The sequence below is a fragment of the Pan paniscus genome, chromosome 14 (genome assembly GCF_029289425.2).
Source record: "Pan paniscus chromosome 14, NHGRI_mPanPan1-v2.0_pri, whole genome shotgun sequence".
NCBI lineage: Eukaryota > Metazoa > Chordata > Mammalia > Primates > Hominidae > Pan > Pan paniscus.
Genome location: NC_073263.2, coordinates 96714864 through 96735531, shown reverse-complemented (window position 1 = coordinate 96735531; position 20668 = coordinate 96714864). Strand labels below are relative to the sequence as shown.

Below are 20668 nucleotides of genomic sequence, written 5' to 3'. Positions count from 1 at the left end.
TGACCAGAGTATCTTTCTGAGTGTGCAGGACACCTTTTTCAGACGGAAGGGCCACATGTGTATTGTGCTGCTGTAATTCTCTGACTGCTATTGCTGCCCCTCACCGTGATTGCAGGTGTTGGTGTGTGTACCGTGGACCAGGGCTTTTGGAAGCCTTTACATGTTATTTCATGTTATCCTCACAATTGAAGGAGATAAGCATTAGTGTCCCCACTTTACAGAGAATGAAACCGGCTCCTGTAATAGGTTAAGGAGTTTGCCTATCTTAGAACTAGGAATCTGTTCAGAACCATGATTTCTTAACCATGGTATGTTGCCTATTGTATTAATCTGTTTTTATATTGCTATAAAGAACTTCCTGAGACTGGGCAATTTATATTGGAAAGAGGTTTAATTGACTCACAGTTCAGCATAGTTGGGGAGACCTCAGGAAACTTACAGTCATGGCGGAAGGGGAAGCAGGCACTTTCTTCACAGGGTGGCAGGAAAGAGAAGTGCAAGCAGGGAAAATGCCAGACGCGTATAAAACCATCAGATCTCATGAGAACTCACTATCACTAGAACAGCACAGGGGAAACTGCCCCCATGATCCGATTACCTCCACCTGGTCCCACCCTTGACACGTGAGGATTATGGCGATTACAGTTCAAGCTGAGATTCGGGTGGGGACACAGAGCCAAACTATATCACCTATGTTGCTGCCTTAGTATCCTCTGGTGTGGGATATTTCCTTCAGTATTCCTTTACTCATCTAGTCGTATTCCAAAAACCTTGAAAGGTTCTCTGTTTCTTGTGGAGTCCTATTTTTGAACCCTAGGTGTAGGGCTTACCTGTGTGTGTTTCCCAGCACATGACTCGTCTCTGTTCCCACTTTGGGGTCTTTTGCTCTGTGTGGCTGGGGTGTCCTCTCTTCTGTCCTTGATTTAAGCAAATGCTGCTAAGCCCTCCGGCCAGGTCTCAGGAGCCTGGTGGTACTTTTGTTCCTGCCGAGCAAGGCCAGTACGGTGCAGCTCAGCATTGATGGACACATAACGGGCACCAAATGCTGGGTGGACAGAAGCAGCAACCATAGCAAAAGTCTGGGGCCCAATACAGACCCAAGGTGGCCCAGCCTGCACTAGAAGCTAGAGGAAGGCCGAGCGAGGAAGCAGACTCGAGTTGAATATTCCCAGAACACCAGGCCTTGTTCAAGGGGGATGTGAGGGTCCTTAACTCTGGGGAGCTGGATTTTTTTCAGAGTGGACTGGATCGGAGTCTCTGCCTCGTTATGTGTGTCCCTCTGTGCATCTCAAACCCTATTGGACTTGGTGGACCTGCTCTTGTAAGAGAGGGGCCGTGTCTGACATTAAATATAGACCCTCCTGGCCGGGCGCGGTGGCTTACACCTATAATCGCAGCACTTTGGGAGGCCGAGGTGAGCAGATCACTTGAGGTCAGGAGTTAGAGACCAGCTTGGCCAACATGGTGAAATCCCGTCTCTACTAAAAATATAAAAATTAGTCAGGCATGATGGTACATGCCTGTAATCCCAGCTCCTGAGCTACGCGCCTGTAATCCCAGCTCCTCAGGAGGCTCAGGCTTGCTTGAACCCAAAAAGTGGAGGTTGCAGTGAGCCGAGATTACGCCACTGCACTGTAGTCTGGGTGACAGAGTGAGGCTCTGTCTCCAAAAAAAAAAAAAAGAGCCTCCTGACTGGCTTCCAGGCTGTGAAACAAATGGACTTTCCTTGGGCCATGTGGAGAAATAGAAACAGTCTTACTTGGTTAATAAAACTAGTCTGTCTTCCTGGCCATTATGAGATAAGTGAAGATTAAGATCAAGACCATGGGGCTTTATATGAACAGGTAATAGCTGGTGAGTACTTACTAGGTAACAAGGAGGGGCCCAAGTGCCTTATGAATATTCACTTCTTTTACTTGTGTAACTCCCCTATCATTCCCACATTACAGATAAAGAAACTGAAGCCTGAGGAGGGTGAATAGCACCTCCACGTTTTAACAGTTAATAAAAGGCTGATCTGGGGTTTTAGCCCAGGCCGTCAATCTGTCTCAGAAGTGCGGCCAGGCACGATGGCTCACGTCTGTAATCCCAGCACTTTTGGAGGCCTAGGTGGACGGATCACTTGAGGTCAGGAGTTCTAGACCAGCCTGGCCAGCATGGTGAAACCCCGCCTCTGCTAAAAATAAAACAACAACAACAAAATCAGCTGGGCATGGTGGCACGCACCTGTAATCCCAGCTACTCTGGAGGCCAAGGCACGAGAATTGCTTGAACCCGGGAGGTGGAGGTTGCAGTGAGCTGAGATTGCACCACTGCACTCCAGCCTGGGTGACAGAGGAGACTCCATCTCAAAAAAAAAAAAAAAAAAGTGCACATTCTTATCCCCACATGCACAGCATAACCTGAATGCAGGTCTCACTTCTGTGCGGCAGCCGTAAAAAATAATTGGGCAAAGAGCAGCCCCAACAGGTGGTATGGCGGGGTGGGACGCAGACCTTGGGTTCTCACCAACTCTCTGGGCCTCGGTTTTATTGTCTTTAAATAAGGGGATTGGACTTAGTGTCTGGAGGTCATTTCCTGTTTTGTCTCACTTATTTAGAAAACCATCTGTATTAGTCAGAGTTCTCCAGAGAAGCAGAACTGATAGGGCCCACGTGTATGTACATGCAGAGAGAGATTGGTAGATTGATTGATAAAATTGTCTCACGCAACTTGGAGGTGACGTAAGTCTGCAATCTGCAGGGCAGCTGGCAGGCCAGAGACCCTGGGAAGAGCTGATGATGCAGCTTGAGTCTGAGGAGGACAGTCTTGAGGCAGAATTCCCTTTTCTTTGTAGGTCTTTTTTCTCTTAAATGCCTTCAACTGATTGGATGAGCCCCGCTGACATTATGTAGGATTTTAAAGTCTACAGATTTAAATGCTAATCTCAACTGAAAAACACTTTCCCATTGATACCCAGACATGTTTGACCACATATCTGGGGACTGTGGCCTAGCCAAGCTGACACATAAAATTCACCATCACAGTCTTTTTTAAATTTTGAGACGAGTCTCACTCTGTCGGCTAGGCTGGAGTGCAGTGGCACGATCTCAGCTCACTGCAACCTCTACTTCCCGGGTTCAAGCAATTCTCCTGCCTCAGCCTCCTGAGTAGTTGGGATTACAGGCGTGAGCCACCATGTCCAGCTAATTTTTGTGTTTTTAGTAGAGGCAAGGTTTCACCACGTTGGCCAGGCAGGTCTCGAATTCCTGACCTCAAGTGATCCACCCGCCTTGGCATCCCAAAGTGCTGGGATTACAGGTATAAGCCACCGCACCCGGCCCATCACACACTCTTTAATCCTCATCTCTTCTTTTGGGCTCTCCATACGTGACTTTGTCCTCATTTTCCCCTTATTATCGAAGCCATTTGTTTATAGATTTCTTTCCCTTCCTAAACTCTAAACTTACAAAAGGCAGACACAATGCCTCATTCATCTTTATATTATGTATAGATTGCAGGTGCTCAGAAAATATGTAAGTGAAGTCAACCTCCAGCTTCATTACATCTGTGAGATTTGGAAAATGCCTAACAACTGAGCATTATTTTAGTGGGAAGTGATGACTGTCGTTCTCTGCTGAATTATGTCACACATCAGAGAGTGTGGCATGAAAGGGATCCTGCAGACGATTTTCAGGGAATTGTGGTCCAATATGCAGCTAGGGAAGAAATCCTTAGGATTTTTTATTTTTTTCCCACCAAAATGCAACTCACCTGTGTCTAAGGCTTGAAATTCCTGTTCCTGTAGATAGATGTATGCATGTAGTAAAATAAAATGACCAGCTGGGAATTTTACATTTTCCAGTGGCTAACTTTGGCAAGGTGCTCAGTGTCCAGATAAAGGATGCATCTTTGACTTGGGCAGGAAACCTTAATTTCCCCTCATGTACATAGTTTCTGGTGGGAGGATGGGCCTAGAGTTCAGCAGTAGTGATTTTCAGTAAAGGAGAAACAAATGGCCAGGCATGACTGGTAAGAAAGCGTTGGAGCTCGTATGGTAAACTCCTTCATGGTGGTGTTGAAGTCATTGTTGGAGGTTTTGTTTTGTTTTGTTTATTTGTTTGTTTTTTCTTCCTTTAGAACTTTGTGTTTTTTCAACCTGGATGGTTCCTGTAACCCATTTAAAATTTTGTCCCCAAGTTCATCAGAATTACATGATGCACTGATTAAAACTAAATTATTACACCTTGGAGATTCTGCTTCATCAGGCATTGGCTGGATCCCAATATCTTTTGTTTTGTTTTGTTTTGTTTTGTTTTGTTTTGTTTTGTTTTGAGACGGCGTCTCGCTCTGTCACCAAGCTGGAGTGCAGCGGCGTGACCTCAGCTCATTGCAACCTCTGCCTCCCAGGTTCAAGTGATTCTGTTGCCTCAGCCTTTGGAGTAGCTGGGACTACAGGCATGCACCACCACACCCGGCTAACTTTTGTATTTTCAGTAGAGACTGGGTTTCACCACGTTGGCCAGGATAGTCTCAGTCTCTTGACCTTGTGATCCACCCGCATCGGCCTCCCAAAGTGTTGGGATTACAGCGTGAGCCATTGCGCTCAGCCCAATCAATATCTTTAGAAAGTGTCCTCGTGTCCCTGAAAATATGCTGTCTTTGGAAAACCTTGCCCTAGTTGTGTGATAGAAAAACGCATGAGGTCAAAATATGTGTAGCAAATATAAATGACGTCAGGATAACTTAAGACTAAAATCATTTGAGAGGAAGCACACAGACACCTGTTTTGGTCTATGCTAGGCTTTTGGGAGTTAAGTTTGGAATTTATTCATTCACTTAGTCGTTGACTCTACAATGTAATTGAGCACCTAGCTTAAGCTGGCACTGTGATAAATGCTTAGATACAATGGTAAGCCAAAGCACAGAAGTCCTTCCTGCTGGGAACTTCCTCCTGGGAATCATCAAGTGGGGGTTAATAAATAACCACGTAATTAAAATCAGTGCTCATGTGTCATTGTCTTTGGAAGGCAATATCTGAGATGCCATGAGGTGCTTTGGTAGAGATGCCCATGCCATTGTGGAGGTGTGCTTCCTGCGACGGCTCAAGAAATAGCCTGCAGCATTGCGTGCGTGGTAGTGGAGAGAGATGGGGAAGGGTTTGGGAAGGGAGGTGGCTTGGGGCAGCCAGGAGGCTGATGCCCTGCATTTCCCTGGGGGTAATTATGTGAGAAAGCTCTTAATGTTCAAGAAAATCCACATATTTTCAATTCACCCTGGCTGCAGCCTGGGGAATGCATTGGGGGCCCAGAGTAGAGGCAGGGAGATACGTCAGGAGGCTGATGCAGCAAGCAGTCCCGGAAGATGATGATGGGATTTGGACTCAGACCAAATAGACAGCCTTGGATAGATTTGAAAGCCATTGAGAGCATGTCCTGATTTGGGTGTGGGGCAAGAGGAGGGATTAGTCAGAAGGAGGGATCAGGGCTACTTTCGTCCTTATGGCTGCAAAATCACCTGGGTTCACTGAAATATGGAATACTAGAAGACCAGATTTGGGGATGAATTTGGCTTTGAAGACTGGGATGCTTTAGAACTGTGCAGATGTTTGCTACAAGACCCACTGATGGGGTCTGCCTGGTTCCGCCTCCTTTCCTATTTCTCTAAAAATGGAGGTTGTAAATGATGAGTGTAATGAATTGATCCAATGTTCACTTTCTTCCTTGCCTCTCGTGGATGTGTTAATGAACAATGAGAAGGTGAAAAATGGCATCAGGAGAGGAGGAATAGTTCTGCCCAATATACTGATCGGAACTAAGTGAGTCTTGACCATAGATAGACCAGAGCTTGGCAGACACATAGAGTTTAGAAAACATTGTGTTGTTAAATTTTTAAAAAATATTTTTATATTTCTATTTTAATTTTTTTATTATACTTTTTCTGGGACACGTGCAGAACATGAAGGTTTGTTACATAGGTATACATGTGCCATGGTGGTTTGCTGCACCCATCAACCCATCATCTAGGTTTTAAGCCCCACATGCATTCAGTATTTGTCCTAATGCTCTCCTTCCCCTTGCCCCTCACCCTCTGACAGGCCCCGGCGTGTGATGTTCCCCTTCCTGTGTCTGTGTGTTCTCATTGTTCAACTCTCACTTATGAGTGAGAACATGCAGGGTTTGGTTTTCTGTTCCTGTGTTAGTTTGCTGAGAATGATGGTTTCCAGCTTCATCTATGTCCCTGTAAAGGACATGAACTCATCCTTTTTTATGGCTGCATAGTATTCCACAGTGTATATATGCCACATTTTCTTTATCCAGTCTGTCATTGATGGGCATTTGGGTTGGTTCCAAGTCTTTGCTGTTGTAAATAGTGCTGCAGTAAACATACGTGTGCATGTGTCTTTATAGTAGAATGATTTATAATCCTTTGGGTATATACCCAGTAATGGGATTGCTGGGTCCAATGGTATTTCTGGTTCTAGTTCCTTGAGGAATCGCCACGTTGTCTTTCACAGTGGTTGAACTAATTTACACTCCCACCAACAATGTAAAAGTGTTCCTATTTCTCCACATCCTCTGCAGCATTTGTTGTTTCCTGACTTTTTAATGATCACCATTCTAACTGGCGTGAGATGGTATCTCATTGTGGTTTTGATTTGCATTTCTTTAATGACCAGTGATAATGAGCTTTTTTTCATATGTTTGTTGGCTGCATACATGTCTTCTTTTGAGAAGTGTCTGTTCATATCCTTTGCTCACTTTTTGATGGGGTTGTTTTTTTTCTTGTAAATTTGTTTAAGTTCCTTGTAGATTCTGGATGTTAGCCCTCTGTCACATGGATAGATTGCAAAAATTTTCTTCCATTCGGTAGGTTGCCTGTTCACTCTGATGATAGTTTCTTTTGCTGTGCAGAAGCTCTTTAGTTTAATTAGATCCCATTTGTCAATTTTGGCTTTTGTTGCCATTGTTTTTGGTGTTTTAGTCGTGAAGTCTTTGCCCATGCCTATGTCCTGAATGGTATTACCTAGGCTTTCTTCTAGGGTTTTTATGGTTTGAGGTTTTATATTTCAGTCTTTAATCTATTTTCTTTCTTACTCATACTTTTCAATTTCCTTTTTTCCATATATAGAAAATGAAGGTTTTATTGTGAAGTTTTTAGGTCTAAGAAGTTCCGTCTGTTTTTCTTTTATTAAGGAAAAGATTGATGGTCTTGGCATTAAGCAAGTCCAATAGGATTTTAAGAGATCTTATCTTAACAGCAAAGCACTGAAAGTCTTCAATGACTTCCACATCCAGTAAAATGTGTCTCTGAGGTTTTATTGTTCACAAAGCTGCTTCAGTTTTTGCCAACCGTGCACTCTGAAGTCAATCTCTTTGACTTCAGTTCTGCCGTCTGATACTTCCCCAAGTGAACTTTCTGGGGATGCACCTCATTGCTGTATTGGCAATGTCATTTCAGCTTTTTCACCCTCCTGAGTGACTAGAGAAAGTCCAGCTAGCCCCTCCAGCATCTTTACAAGCCGTTCATGTGTTGAGTGGAATCTCATTTAACCACTAAACTATTATCATGTCTGTCTCCACTCAGATCTATTGTTTATTGACCAGTGCTCAATAGGTTTACTGTGTACATAGTTTTTTATTTTGAAGGTGGGGAACTTCTGTTCTCACATGCACATACAGAATACTGAATTTGATATCTTGGTCATACACTTCAGCTAAAATCAGAATTTTATTCTGTCTAGAAAAGGTTAAGAAGATGTATATATAACCTTTTGCTTGTTGCTGTGCTAACTGACATAGCTGATTGTTTGAATAATTTAAGCCAATCATACAGTCTGTTTATGACTGTAGCATGTATCTGTGAAGAGCTGACCCCGTGTGCAGTGCAGTGTTCATGCAGGTGAGTGTGTTTGTAAGTGCAGGATGGGGGACACATCTCTGCCCTGTACATAACTCAGTTTTGGTCCCAGCTGCAGCCACCCTGAGCTGGTTCCCAGCAGGATTAGTCTTTGAGGTGGGCCCTCAAAGACAGGGTGGGATTAATACTCAGGGAATCAAGGCAAAGGCTACTTTGAGAGTGTGAATGTCAGTGCTGCTGGGTCATGGAAGCGTTTGAAGCATGGTGTTTATTATCAGAGGTGTTTTCAGAAGATCCTTAGGGAGTGGTGTTTGGGAACGGTTTGGTTGTGATGGGGGATGCTGGAGAAGGGACCAGTGAAAACATTGTATCAGTATCACACATGATTGCCGGTCAGTAAACTTGTGAAATTGGGTCTGGTCTTTTTTCTTTCTTTCCTTCCTTCCCTCCCTCCCTCCCTCCCTTCCTTCCTTCCTCCTTTCCTCCTTTCCTCCCTTCCTTTTATTTTTTTTGACAGGGTCTTGCACTATTGCCCAGGCTGGAGTGCAATGAGGGAGGAGCCCTCATGGCCTAAATACCTCTCAGTACCATCACATTGGCCATTAAGTTTCACCACCTGGATTTTGGAGGGGAAGTTGTCCAGGCAGCTTCCAAGGCCTGGAGATTGTATAGGAAGTTTCCTGGACGTTGTCACTTTCTGTTGGGCTGAACTTACAGTCATGTGGCTACATCTAGCTGTGTTAGGGGCCGGAGAGAGTGGTCCTTGTTCAAGGCTGCTGTGCATTGGCTAAAAATGCACAGAAAATGAGAGCAGATTTTGAGGAGAGCTGACAGTTTTGGCCACATCTACAAAATTTTGGATGGGGTGGGGGTGATCTAGGTTGTTTATTCTGTTTCTAAGCCACTGTAGCTTCTCTCATTGAATTATGCCTACCATTTGAGGAGCAAAAGGGAGTTTTCCCATATATCATTATGTTAGGTTTGTTATGGTTAACAGGACTTTGTTTTATTCAGTTAAATTGCATTGTGTAGTTGCTAACTAGTGTGGAAAATAGCAATAAGGGAGAGATTGGTCCGTTCTGCTGTCTAGGAGGGGACATTGACTAAGGAAAAAAGATAAGTGTAGGTGGAGCATGGTGGCTTATGCCTGTAAACCCAGCATTTTGGGAGGCCGAGGTGGGTAGATTGCTTGAGGCCAGCAGTTCGAGACCAGCCTGGCTAACATGGTGAAACCCTGTCTCTAGTGTAAATACAAAAATTAGCCAGGCATGGTGGCGGACACCTGTAATCCCAGCTACTTGGGAGGCTGAGGCTGGAGAATCACTTGAACCGGAGAGGCGGAGGCTGCAGTGAACCGAGATCGTGCCACTGCTTTCCAGCCTGGGTGACAGAGTGAGACTGTGTCTCAAAATAATAATAATAACAATAATAATAGGTGATTGTGAAAAGAAGCTTATAAAATATGTTTTAAGAGATAGAAACCTTTTTTCTTATTTTGGTAAAGAACACTGACTTAAGTGATAGTGAATTAAGTTGTATGTCAATTTGACGTGCACGAGGGAGGAGAAAGGCCAGTTGAATCTAAGTGAACCGCCAGAGCCAGGGCTGCCTTCAGAGGCTCTGCCCTGTGTTTCCTGCCTGCCGTTCTGGGCTCACTCGCTTCCTGAAGGCTGGGAATGGCCTTGACTTTCATGTTGCCAGCATCTAGCACGGGGCTTGGCACATGATGAGGATTCATGAAGTATTCATCAGATCATTTCCAACCAAATCCCGTGTTCACCATTAGTAACACAAAAGTACAACAGTAGAAATATGCAGGCTGTCAATGCACTCAGCCTCAGAGCAGTATTTTCGGTTTATTTAGGAACAAGTATACTTGTTGAAAAAAATTACACAGATAGTTCCTAAAATTACAAAGATAGTTCATGGCCATGAACTCTTTATATGTTTATTTATTAAATAAATATCATATGCTGATGTGAACCGATACTTTAGGGTTGGTAAAATGATCTGTAGGCTGTATAAAGTTTTATGTTACAAATTCCATGGAAGCAGTGACTTTTGTTTGTGCTTTTGTTTCTGTAATTTAAACAATCTGTGTTTTTCCCATTTTCTTTAGACATTTTTGCTACTTGATGAGATATCACAGCGCAACCGTCAGCTGCCGTCAGATGGTAAAAAGATGGTGCATGTGCAGGATTTTGCTGCTTTTTGGGATAAGGTAACATATCCTTAATGCAAGATCATGACTGCTGATAGATAATGAGTGACATTGATTTAATAGAGAATTTTGAGGTGTTACACATGGTATAAAATATGGCTTGCTTATTTACTGAAACTATGTTACAAAGATTCTCAAAATTAGGAGTAAGTTTTGCAATTAATAGAAAGTAGGTATGAAATCAGACTTAGGTATTTGACAAGTTGTATTTTATCTCATTTTCAAAAAACCAAGGAAAGTGTTACCTCGTTCTAAACTAAATGTCACTAAGTTTGGACATTGGCAACATTGGATTTTATAGGATTGGACAGACTAGGGGTGCAGCATGGAATGGGTTAACTGCTGAGTACATTGTAGATTATTATGGAGACTTTGGGGTATCAGTGCACATTTTCAGCTTAGTGTTTTCAGGTCATCTTATTACATATTGAGAAAGCCCATGACTTGGATTTTTGCCACGGGGTTGGGGTGGGGCTCCCCTATTCCAAGCATCTGGATGTTGCCAGCTGCTTTGGTGGCAGCCCAAGGCCGAGGGGAGGCTGCAGGCCGGCATAGCAAGCTCCATGGATTCCTGACTGAAGGGTTTCACCGTGTGGTAAGCGGACAGGTAGTTCTGGCAAGGCCACAAGGATTTTTCAACACTTGGTTTACTCATAACATTTAGGCAAACGGGAACAACAGCAGGGGCCACCCACAAGAAGTACTGAGGCTCGGTGCATCTCCTGTTATTCACAACTCCAGTGCCCTCCTCATGCTTCCAAGGAAGCAGTGGGCTCCCTGCCCAGTGCTCGTAGACGCCACTACTATGGCACCAGCTTTTCATGAAGAGAAAGGCTATATTGTGAGTCGAATGGCAAGGAGACAGGAGGCAATGCTCAAATTTGTCTTCCCTAGCTGGGGGATGGGGCCGGTTTTATAGGCAGAGGGTAATGAGGCATGGTCCGATTGGGTCTTGCGTGATGCCAGAGCTGGACCTGATCGGATCCTGGATCATGCCATGAGGCGTCCGCCTCTGAACTCGTTCCTCCTTCCTTGGTCCTAGCACTTGGGTTCTGCCCATGGTTGCCTGCTTGGTTCATCTGGGAATGCTCAGATTACATAACTTGCAACCTGGGATCCATGGTGACTGAAAAACTGTTTACTATGTTATTACACAAAGTTGAACCAGATTGGGCTAGTTCTGCGGTTACGCTCACCTGAGTCTGGGGTCCTCTGCAAATCCACTTGTCTCAGTCTGTGTTAGTCTGGAAAACAGAACACACAGCATGGGAGAGGGAATTTTGTGCAGGGAATTCGTTTCATAGGTGATGAAAGAAAGAGCACAAAGGGAAAGCAGGGGTGGAGGAGGCCACCCCGAGATCAGCCGCGGCAGGAAGCTGCACCCTGGGGCTGGAGATGATGTCTGCCAGGAGCAGAGCCCAGTGGCCCGGCTGCCAGCAAGATTTGGGACCAGAGGGCAAGGGTCTCTTCCGAGGGTACTGGAACCGCTCAGGCTGCTTAAAACAGGTGGGCAGTGCTGGTGGTGACCAGCTCCTCCCCTCTGCGGGTGCTCTTTGTGGCTGACCTTGAGTTGTAGTGTAGTTTGCTGGAGCCAAGAGCCAATAGGCGGTTGAGCAGCACTCCCGCCCAGCCCCACTGCCTCCGCCCTCTCCTGTGGGACGAATGTCAAAACTCTCTAGACTCCAGACTCTTCCTTTCTCTACATGCCCTTGGCTCTAAGTATTGCACTCCCTGTTTCATGTTTGCCTAATTCTGATGTAATTTCTGCCATCTCTACCAACAAAACAGTAATGTGTTCCCAGATATTTAGAACATCATTGCATCTTGTGCACATGGAAACTCACACAAGGTGACAGTTTCTCTTTATCTGCTGGCATTCCCACCCTCATACACTTTATTTATTTATTTGTTTGTTTTGGAGACAGAGTCTTGCTCTTTTGCCTAGGCTGGAGTGCAGTGCTGTGATTTCGGCTCACTGTAACCTCTGTCTCCCAGGGTCAAGTGATTCTCCTGCCTCAACCTCCTGAGTAGCTAGGATTACAGGCACGCCCCACCATGCCTGGCTAATTTTTGTATTTTTAGTAGAGACAGGGTTTCTCCCATGTTGGCTAGGCTGGTCTTGAATTTCTGGCCTCAAGTGATCCGCCCGCCTTGGCCTCCCAAAGTGCTGGGATTACAGGCATGAGCCACCGTGCCCAGCTCTAATACACTTCAAGCATTGACAGAAAGCTCTGTGAACATCCCACTAGAAAAAAGCACTCTAGGTGAATGCTGTTGAGCTAGAGGAAGGCACTGAGGTAGCTACCACACACTGTGTAGGTCCCATTTGCAAATTTCTTTTGTACCAAACCCTGCAATATTGTAAAATGGTCTGTTTTGTTGTTTTTCGGTTCCTAGATAACATTGACAGCTGCATTGTAAACAGAACACTCCATCCTGTTTTCTGGCCTTGTCTTGGGGTGATTTTGCCTCACACTGGCAGGGATTATTAGGGAGGTCCTGCGGCTGAGAGGGTGCTGGGGTGGGAGGAGGGGCACAGACACTGGGGCTTTTGGAGAGAAGCTGCAGAGGAAAGAAGGGTGTGCTGGGCTGGGATTTAGGAGAAAGACACAGACCCCAGCAGCAGTCCTGCTGGATAGACCAGCGGGTATTGGAGGGAAGGTCTCACCAGCCTAGGTCTCATTTATAAAACAGGGGCTTGGGCTGAAGCTGTAAAGTCTGTGGCCCCGTGAGAGCCTGTGACTCTCCATGGGGAAGGGATTTGCTTCTGCTTTCTTCACTGCTCTGGCCCCAGGGCCCAGAGTTGGGGCTCAGTCTGCCTGCCTTAGTGTGTCTTGGAGCCTGGGGGGTCCCAGAGGGAATGGGCCTAGCCTTCTGAGCTGTCGAGTGCTGCCCCCTTCTGGCTGCAGCCCACCAGTGCTGGGTCCCAGGCCTCCCGGCGGGGCAGAAACCTGCCCTAAGAACCAGGGCCTTGATGGGAAGCTGGGTTTTGCATGTGGCTCACTCTTTTGCAGCCAAAACTGAATAAAAAGAAGTAAAATCAGAAATAGTTGTTAGGAAAGAGACACACTGCAAAGGAGGGGAAAGGGACAGGTTGACTGGTTGTGTTTTTTCATCCTTTTGTAATCACAGAAATAAGTAGGTTTCCGTTGTCTTAAGAGACAGATGTTACTTCATCAGGAATACAGAGTAGACCCGTTACATTTTAGAGGAGGAACACCTTATATAGTAAGGCGAAGTCAAGCAAGACTTTGTGAATTTGTGACAAGTTTGCACTTAAAATCGTGTAAATATGTCACATTTTGTTTAACGTTATTTTTCCAAGTGTTTAGGTAATGTATTACTTTTTAAAAAAAGAAATAGTTGTTAGGCATGTATGAAGGAGTAAAGAAACCTATTCTGGATGGTTGTTATATAATTCCTATGAAATCTGGGGCTAATTTCTTTGTGCTTAAAAGGGATCATGATCGTTTTGGTCTGCGGCCATCCTGTGATGTGGTATGGGACACATACGGGGTCAGTTTTCATACAGACATATTTTAGCATTTGACCATTTATAGAAATATTTGTGATTATTCGGGTATGTGACCATTAAGTCGTTTCCAGGTAAATTTTTCATTTTGAAGGTTATCTTGATCTCTTATTCCCCCGCCGTGCTTTCCGTCTTTTGGGCATTTTACTAATTGCACATGCCCGCTTGAGATGTGGAGAGGGGTTGATGAGTAACTGTTTGTGGGCTGCGCCAGCTCAGCGTCTTTAGGTTTTGGGTTGGTTGACTCCATGCGTGCTTCCCTCTTCCATCATCCCAGGGGTGTTCCACCCTTCAGGGATGCCAGATTCATTTTGAAGAATCCTTTTCTAGAGTTGAGGAGGCTGCATTGCCTTTGATTCATTCTTGATCATTTTTCTATGATATGGATGAGCATTTACCAAAGTGTGTTGTGCAGAAGAATAGCCACTTCCAAAAGGATTTGGGACTTGAATAAATTTGCTAAATGCCTACCCACCAGACATGCATGGTCAGGTCTCTCCAATCTATCCACGAGAAATTCAGACGAAGATTATAAATGTGCTGCTTAAACCCCTTTAGGATTCCTCCCAAATTGTAGCTGTTTTTACTTTACTTAACAGTATCAATTTTTGTCTATTAGTGTTGATGTCTGGGTTTGGACAAAAGTTCTTAGAGTTGGCAGTTTTTACGGTTGAGGTTCTATACTCTGAATTTAAAACCATTCCTCTCTTTATTTGTACCAACTGACTTTTGCTTTTTTAAAAGATAGATAATTCAAAGTACTGATTGTCCTTGTATGACAAGAGGAAACCTCCTCGCTTTGGTTTATCATGCTCTGGTAAACTATCCCTTCTCCCTGATACACACTTAATCCTCTCAATTGAAAATATTTAGAAGCTCTTTGTAAAAGTAATGAATTTGGTTTGGTCTCCTAAATAATAAACTGCAAAATAACATTTTTTTGAGACAAGGTCTTACTGTGTCACCCGGGTTAGAGTGCAGTGGTGCAATCTTGGCTCACTGCAACCTCAGCCTCCGGTGCTCAAGGGATCCTCCTGCCTCATCCTCCTGAGTAGCTGGGACTATGGCACACACCATGCCTGGCTGATTTTTTTTTCTTTAAGAGATGGTTTCTCACTATGTTGCCCCAGCTTGTCTTGAACTCCTAGGCTCAAGTGATCCTCCCACCTCCATCTCCCAAAATGTTGGGATTACAGGCATGAACCAGTCCGTACCCTGCCTAAAACAACTTTTTTTTTTTTTTTTAACATTAGCAGTGATTGATAATTTTGTTAACATTTAGTATATGTAAAAACATGCATATAATCCTGAATCTTTTTATCATAGAATTTATAGATTGTTTAGGAACATTATTTCTGATACCATAATGAGTACTTCATCCCTTCCTCCCTTTGTGCTGGATTGAATGCTGTGGTGGGTACCTCCGTGTTTATAGTAGAACTACTATGCTGTCCCTATTTTCCCAGGGTAGGTAACACAAGCTGCAGGTGTAACACTGAGACTTTCACTTTGACCCATGAACATACACTTAATTTCATTATTCTTCAGTTTTTGGTTGTTGTTAAATTAGAGCTCTTGGTTACAGGGTTGACCACCATTTGTAGAAGTTCATTTGCCAAGAGTGACTTTATAGTATAAAGTGCCTTCTGGCTGGCTGGGCATAACTGAGGTTCATGCTTTATCAAGTGAAAATGGAAAGATTAGTGGAGATTTCAAGTCATCCATTAGCCAAGGACTGGGCATGCCATGTACTCATGCTGCCACCTTGTGGAGGTTAATGAAATAGAATATTAAAACCAAGGGACAGAATGAAAATTTACAAATGGTTGAAAAGCTCTCATACTGAATATTATATTAAGAATATTGTTTTAAATGAGAACACATGGACACAGGGAGGGGAACATTACACATACGGGGCTTGTCGGTGGGTGGGGGGCAAGGGGAGGGAGAGCATTAGGACAAATACATAATGCATGCAGGGCTTAAAACCTAGATGACAGGTTGACAGGTGCAGCAAACCACCATGGCACATGTATACCTATGTAACAAACCTGCACGTTCTGCACATGTATCCCAGAACTTAAAGTAAAAAATATATATATATTGTTTTAGTAAGTTAGCATGAGTTTTCATTTCAAGAAGCTTGTCTTGTCATTTTTACTATCTAAATTTTGTGGAAGTCTGGAGCTGTGTTCACATGAAAATCTGGTAAAAGGGAATGGGCCTTCCTTAAGTACTGAAGACTCCAAACTGTGTAAAACCCCACCAAAAAAATATGATTGTATGAAAAGGACTCTAGGATACAATATCTTAAAATAGGAAGGAGAAAGATTTGGGTTATGTTCATGTATCAATGACTGTTGTATTGTTTTCTTCTCTTTTTGAAGTGATTTGTGTGACTTTATTGAAATGGGCACATTTTATAAACTTTAATTTGTAGGCATCAGAGACCCCAACTCTACAAGGCCTTTCCTTTACTGTCAGACCTGGCGAATTGTTAGCTGTGGTCGGCCCCGTGGGAGCAGGGAAGGTGAGTTAGAATGGCTTTTGGCAGCTTGTTGCAACCCCACTTCTTATATTAACTTCGTGGGTTTGAGCCCAAGGCTACGTGTAACACAATTTTGAACTGGGTACGCTTGGCACGGCATTTCTCAGTGCATGGAACATTTGTTTTGCAAGAAGGGTCACATGACCAAATAAATGTGGACAATGCATATCATGTTTCCCTTGGTTCTTCAAGTTGAGCAATGGGGAACTCCTAGAAGTTGGACATCTCCATGAAAGAAATTATTTATGTGACCACTATGCAGGATGGATTGACTAAGAAAGTGGGAACTTCTTTTTGTCAGAGGGGACCCCAGATGCTACAAGACATCTGGAGGTTATGAAGGCTTGCCTGAAAAGCTTTAAACATGTTTTGATATGACTTCTCCAAGTCACATGAACACACATTTAATAAACCTGTAGCCAGGTGTATAGTCCTGTGTTAGGAGTAAAAGATACACCTGTAATCAAGACCCAGACGCCACTGCCCTCCAGAAGTTTCTGGTATCTGGGGTGAGACAGATATACAAACAGGTGATTTCAGTTCAGTGTCGTAAGTGCTCTGATAGTGGGGGGCACAGACACGTCATGTCTGTGCATTGTAGAAGATGTGAAGGAAACGTGCATACAGACTTAGTCTCATATATTCTAAAGCAACGCAATAAATCTAGTTGTAGGTGTATAACAAATAGGGTGGTTTCACAATTGAAGTTTGCTCTCCAGAGACACGATTCTTGGGTATTTAAAAATAAAAGTCCTTCCTAGTGCACAGGATTTATTATTTATTTTTATTTATTCATTCATTTATTCACGTATGTATGTATATTTAGTTTTTGAGACATGGTCTCGCTCTGTCACCCAGGCTGGAGTGCAGTGGCGTGATCTAGAGTCACTGCAACCTCCATTTCCCTAGGTTCAAGTGATTCTCATGCCTCAGCCTCCCAAGTAGCTGGGATTACAGGTGTGCCACCATGCCCAGCTAATGTTTGTAGTTTTAGTAGAGATGGGGTTTCACCATGTTGGCCAGGCTGGTCTCGAACTCCTGGCCTCAAGTGATCCACCCGCCTCGGCCTCCCAAAGTGCTGGGATTACAGGCGTGAGCCACTGCGCCTGGCCAGGATATGTTATTTACATACAGCATTTCTAGGATTAGTTCTTCGTCAAAAAAGATACCTGCATGCAGGAACAATGCATTCAATATTGGATATATGAACTGTATGTCATGCTTGGCTACTCTGTTGCTGTAAACATTCTTAGTTGATCTTTGTTCCGTGTACCATTTCATTTAGGGGCATGAAACTCATTTAGGGAAACTCATTAGGGCAGAGTAGATTGTTACACTCTATTTTGTTAATATTCCTTATAAACTACTAGTTTATGTGGACCATTGTTATTTCTAATTTTTAATCACAACTTCCTGTGCTCTTTTAAATGAATGAATGGTGTTTTTCAAGCTCCCAGGGCTGGGCAAGGCTGCATTGCAGTGGCTTATTCTTGTCTCGAGTGTTGACTGAACATGTGTTTTTTTACAATCTGTTTCAGTCATCACTGTTAAGTGCCGTGCTCGGGGAATTGGCCCCAAGTCACGGGCTGGTCAGCGTGCATGGAAGAATTGCCTATGTGTCTCAGCAGCCCTGGGTGTTCTCGGGAACTCTAAGGAGTAATATTTTATTTGGGAAGAAATACGAAAAGGAACGATATGAAAAAGTCATAAAGGCTTGTGCTCTGAAAAAGGTGAGTGATGACTTTTGGATTTCATGTACTCGAATGTCCAGTAATACTAGTGTTCACTTGAACAACAAGGTTTATTAACTTTTTTTTAATTTTTAAAGACCTTTGAATGTTATTTAATACTTTAAGGCAGTCCTCCCAGTAAATAAACACACACACGCTCTGTCCTTTTAAGTCTGATGTGAAAATGATGTTTACAGGGTGAATTTCGGGGGTTTGGTTGGTTTTGTGAAGTTTTATTTACTTTTAACTTTTATTTTTTTCAAAATGGACAATTATAAAAATTTGCAAAAGTGGAGAGAAGGGTGTCTTGAACCTGCCTGTACCCATTGCTCAAGTTCAAGTGCGATCAACTTGTAGCCAATTCATCTCCATCTCTACCCTGGCCCTCTGCTAGCTCCACCCCCAACCCAGATTCTTCTGATGCATACCCTCGGCCTCAATTGTATTTTATCTGTAATTGTATTTTATCTGTAATACCTTATTACTTATCTCTAGAAGATAAGAACACTTTTGAAAAAAAATTACATCTCACTCAAGAAAAAAAATCACCAGAATTTCTTGCTATCATCAACCGGCTAGGCAGAGATTACAGTGCTTTAGTATCTCATTACCCATTGGTTTGCGTCAGACTCCGGAAGATGTCTGCACCATGCACTTGGCTGATGTTTCCTGCTTGGGTCCCTCTCAAACCACAGCTTTCCTTCTCCACTCCCTTTAAAAAAGAAAATTTGTTTCAGTAGATTTTGGGGTACGGGTGGTTTTTGGTTACATGGATAAATTTACAGTGCAATTTATTATTTAAAGGAAACAAACTGTTTTAAAATTTATTTTTCATTGTGTATCATTTCACCAAGAGAGTGATTGTTTTCAGAAAAGATGAAGTGTTTGATTGTACACTGAGGTTTTCATAAAACTGGTGGATAGTTGATGAAAACTGAACATACTTAATAGAGGGCTATAAGTTCTAGAAGATAGAAAAAATGGTAAATACTGATAAATACTATGTTACCTTCTTTGGGCCATAAAAATCAGTGAATAATGGCATTAAAGGGCTCTCCCCAGGCCCTGTGCAGTGTGGCCTGGAAATCCTACTGTTCTTTTATGCTGTCTGGAAAAGGCCGCCACAGACTGTCAGAGGTGTGATGCAGAAGGCTTCCAGCCAGGTTTGTGAGGAATGAGTAATTTTGCTTGAACAATGGCTGGAATATCAGAGTCTATCAATCCGGTGAGTAGTATTTGCTGGCGATTTGGATAGAGAAATCATTGCTTGTTTAATGGGCTGTTTCTTCATCCTGGGCTATTGCTAATGAGAGATGATGCATTTTCAGAAATGACATTAAGTCAGCAGTAATGAGCTAGATTTTTATTGAATAGTATACACTATATAGGAAAAGATGCGCTAAGGCAAGCTCCTAGTTATTCAGATCCTACCAGGTATTAATTTTTTTCTCTGTCTCACACACGCTCACACATATGCGCACACAAAGCTGTGTAAAGTTTTAATCTTTTGCCATGATTTCCCAGTGCCTTTGCTATTGCTATCCTCATTTTGTTTATTTTTCTGATATTGCTAGCCTCGCTTTTTTAAAGTAAAATTTTCATTTTATTCAAAGTTTGTACAGAATTGCTAACATTTCCCTAAAATAATTACTATACTTCAGCTTGTCCTGCTCTGGTGTCCCCCCACTGTCCCCTGCTTCCCTGAAGATCCATTTTAGAGAAATTTTGCAGAAATATAGGGTCAAAGTAGGAGAATATACAAGGTGATTTCAGTGTGTTGCAGTGAGTGGAGTGTATCATGTTTTAGGGAGTTGAGAAACAGATGGCAAATTTTGCTAGTTTTCCCCCACTGGTAGTTACAGTTGATAACCAAGAAACTGCTGATGGAGCAGGCCCCGGAGATAGGAAAGATGGTACGCCATTTTTCAATGGAAGGATGGCACTTGGCAACCTGGGCCTTGTCTTTCAGCTCTTTTCCTCCATCATTTCTCTATGACAGGTTAGAAGTGAGGTCCTTGGGACCAACATAGGGCTTTCTTGGGAAGGCTTTGTTGCTCTTTACATATTAATCTTTCAGTTTAAAGATAACCTACTAGTAAACTCTAGAATTTAAGAATGATTTGTTCAAGACTGTGGTTTCAAGAGTTGAATGTTGCTTCTGGCTGGTAAAGTGGAGGGTTGGAGAGATAAAATAACTCACTTGAACATTTGCAGTTCAAGTTCAAAGCCATACCTGCCTAGCTCCAGATTCCATTTTCCCCTCTGCCAAGCCACCTCTCAGTTGGGGGTATTTATAAGGTAGAACTATTTTAACAATTAGGTGATTGATAAAAAGGTAGAATGTGGGACAAAATGTTTTTCAAGCCTTCCCTTTTTACCTGTTCAGCTTCTGATACCCACATGAGACTCCAGGTCCCAGGTCACCCAGCTCTGCCTTGCTCCTTCCCACATCAGAAAGTCTCTGGGGGAAAGTGGGGGTTAGGACAGTGGCTGCCATTCAGCCTCTTCCATAGCCACCTTTGAGGACTGGCCCAGTAACTTGGACAGTGTCCCAGGCACCTGTGGGCTTCTGCGTGGCAGGCAGACTCCAGTGGCAATGGGGTCCCCTCAGGGCTGGGCTGCATGGCGACTTCTTGGTTCCTTCCTGGATGTGTGTAAGCATGGACTGCTGGCCTCCTGTGCATGGTTCCATCCTCGGTAGGACGGTGGGCCTCCGGTGGAGAAGTCGAACAGAGCAGGAGTCTGGCCCAGCTTTGTCATTTGCTTGCTGTCACTTTGGGTTTTTTTTGAGATGGAGT

At 43.5% G+C, this 20668-nt stretch overlaps 1 protein-coding gene across 3 annotated transcripts in view; it reads left to right on the top strand.

Annotated features, from left to right (window-relative positions):
- Nucleotides 1-20668, top strand: part of ABCC4 (ATP binding cassette subfamily C member 4 (PEL blood group)) — a 282705-nt gene that overhangs the window by 96769 nt on the left and 165268 nt on the right. For all 3 annotated transcript variants that reach the window (XM_034936857.3, XM_055096905.2, XM_055096906.2), the window contains 3 exons: nt 9959-10060; nt 16033-16122; nt 17679-17870. In XM_034936857.3, coding sequence (XP_034792748.3) covers nt 9959-10060; nt 16033-16122; nt 17679-17870 — 384 coding nt within the window. The remainder of the gene's footprint in view (nt 1-9958; nt 10061-16032; nt 16123-17678; nt 17871-20668) is intronic.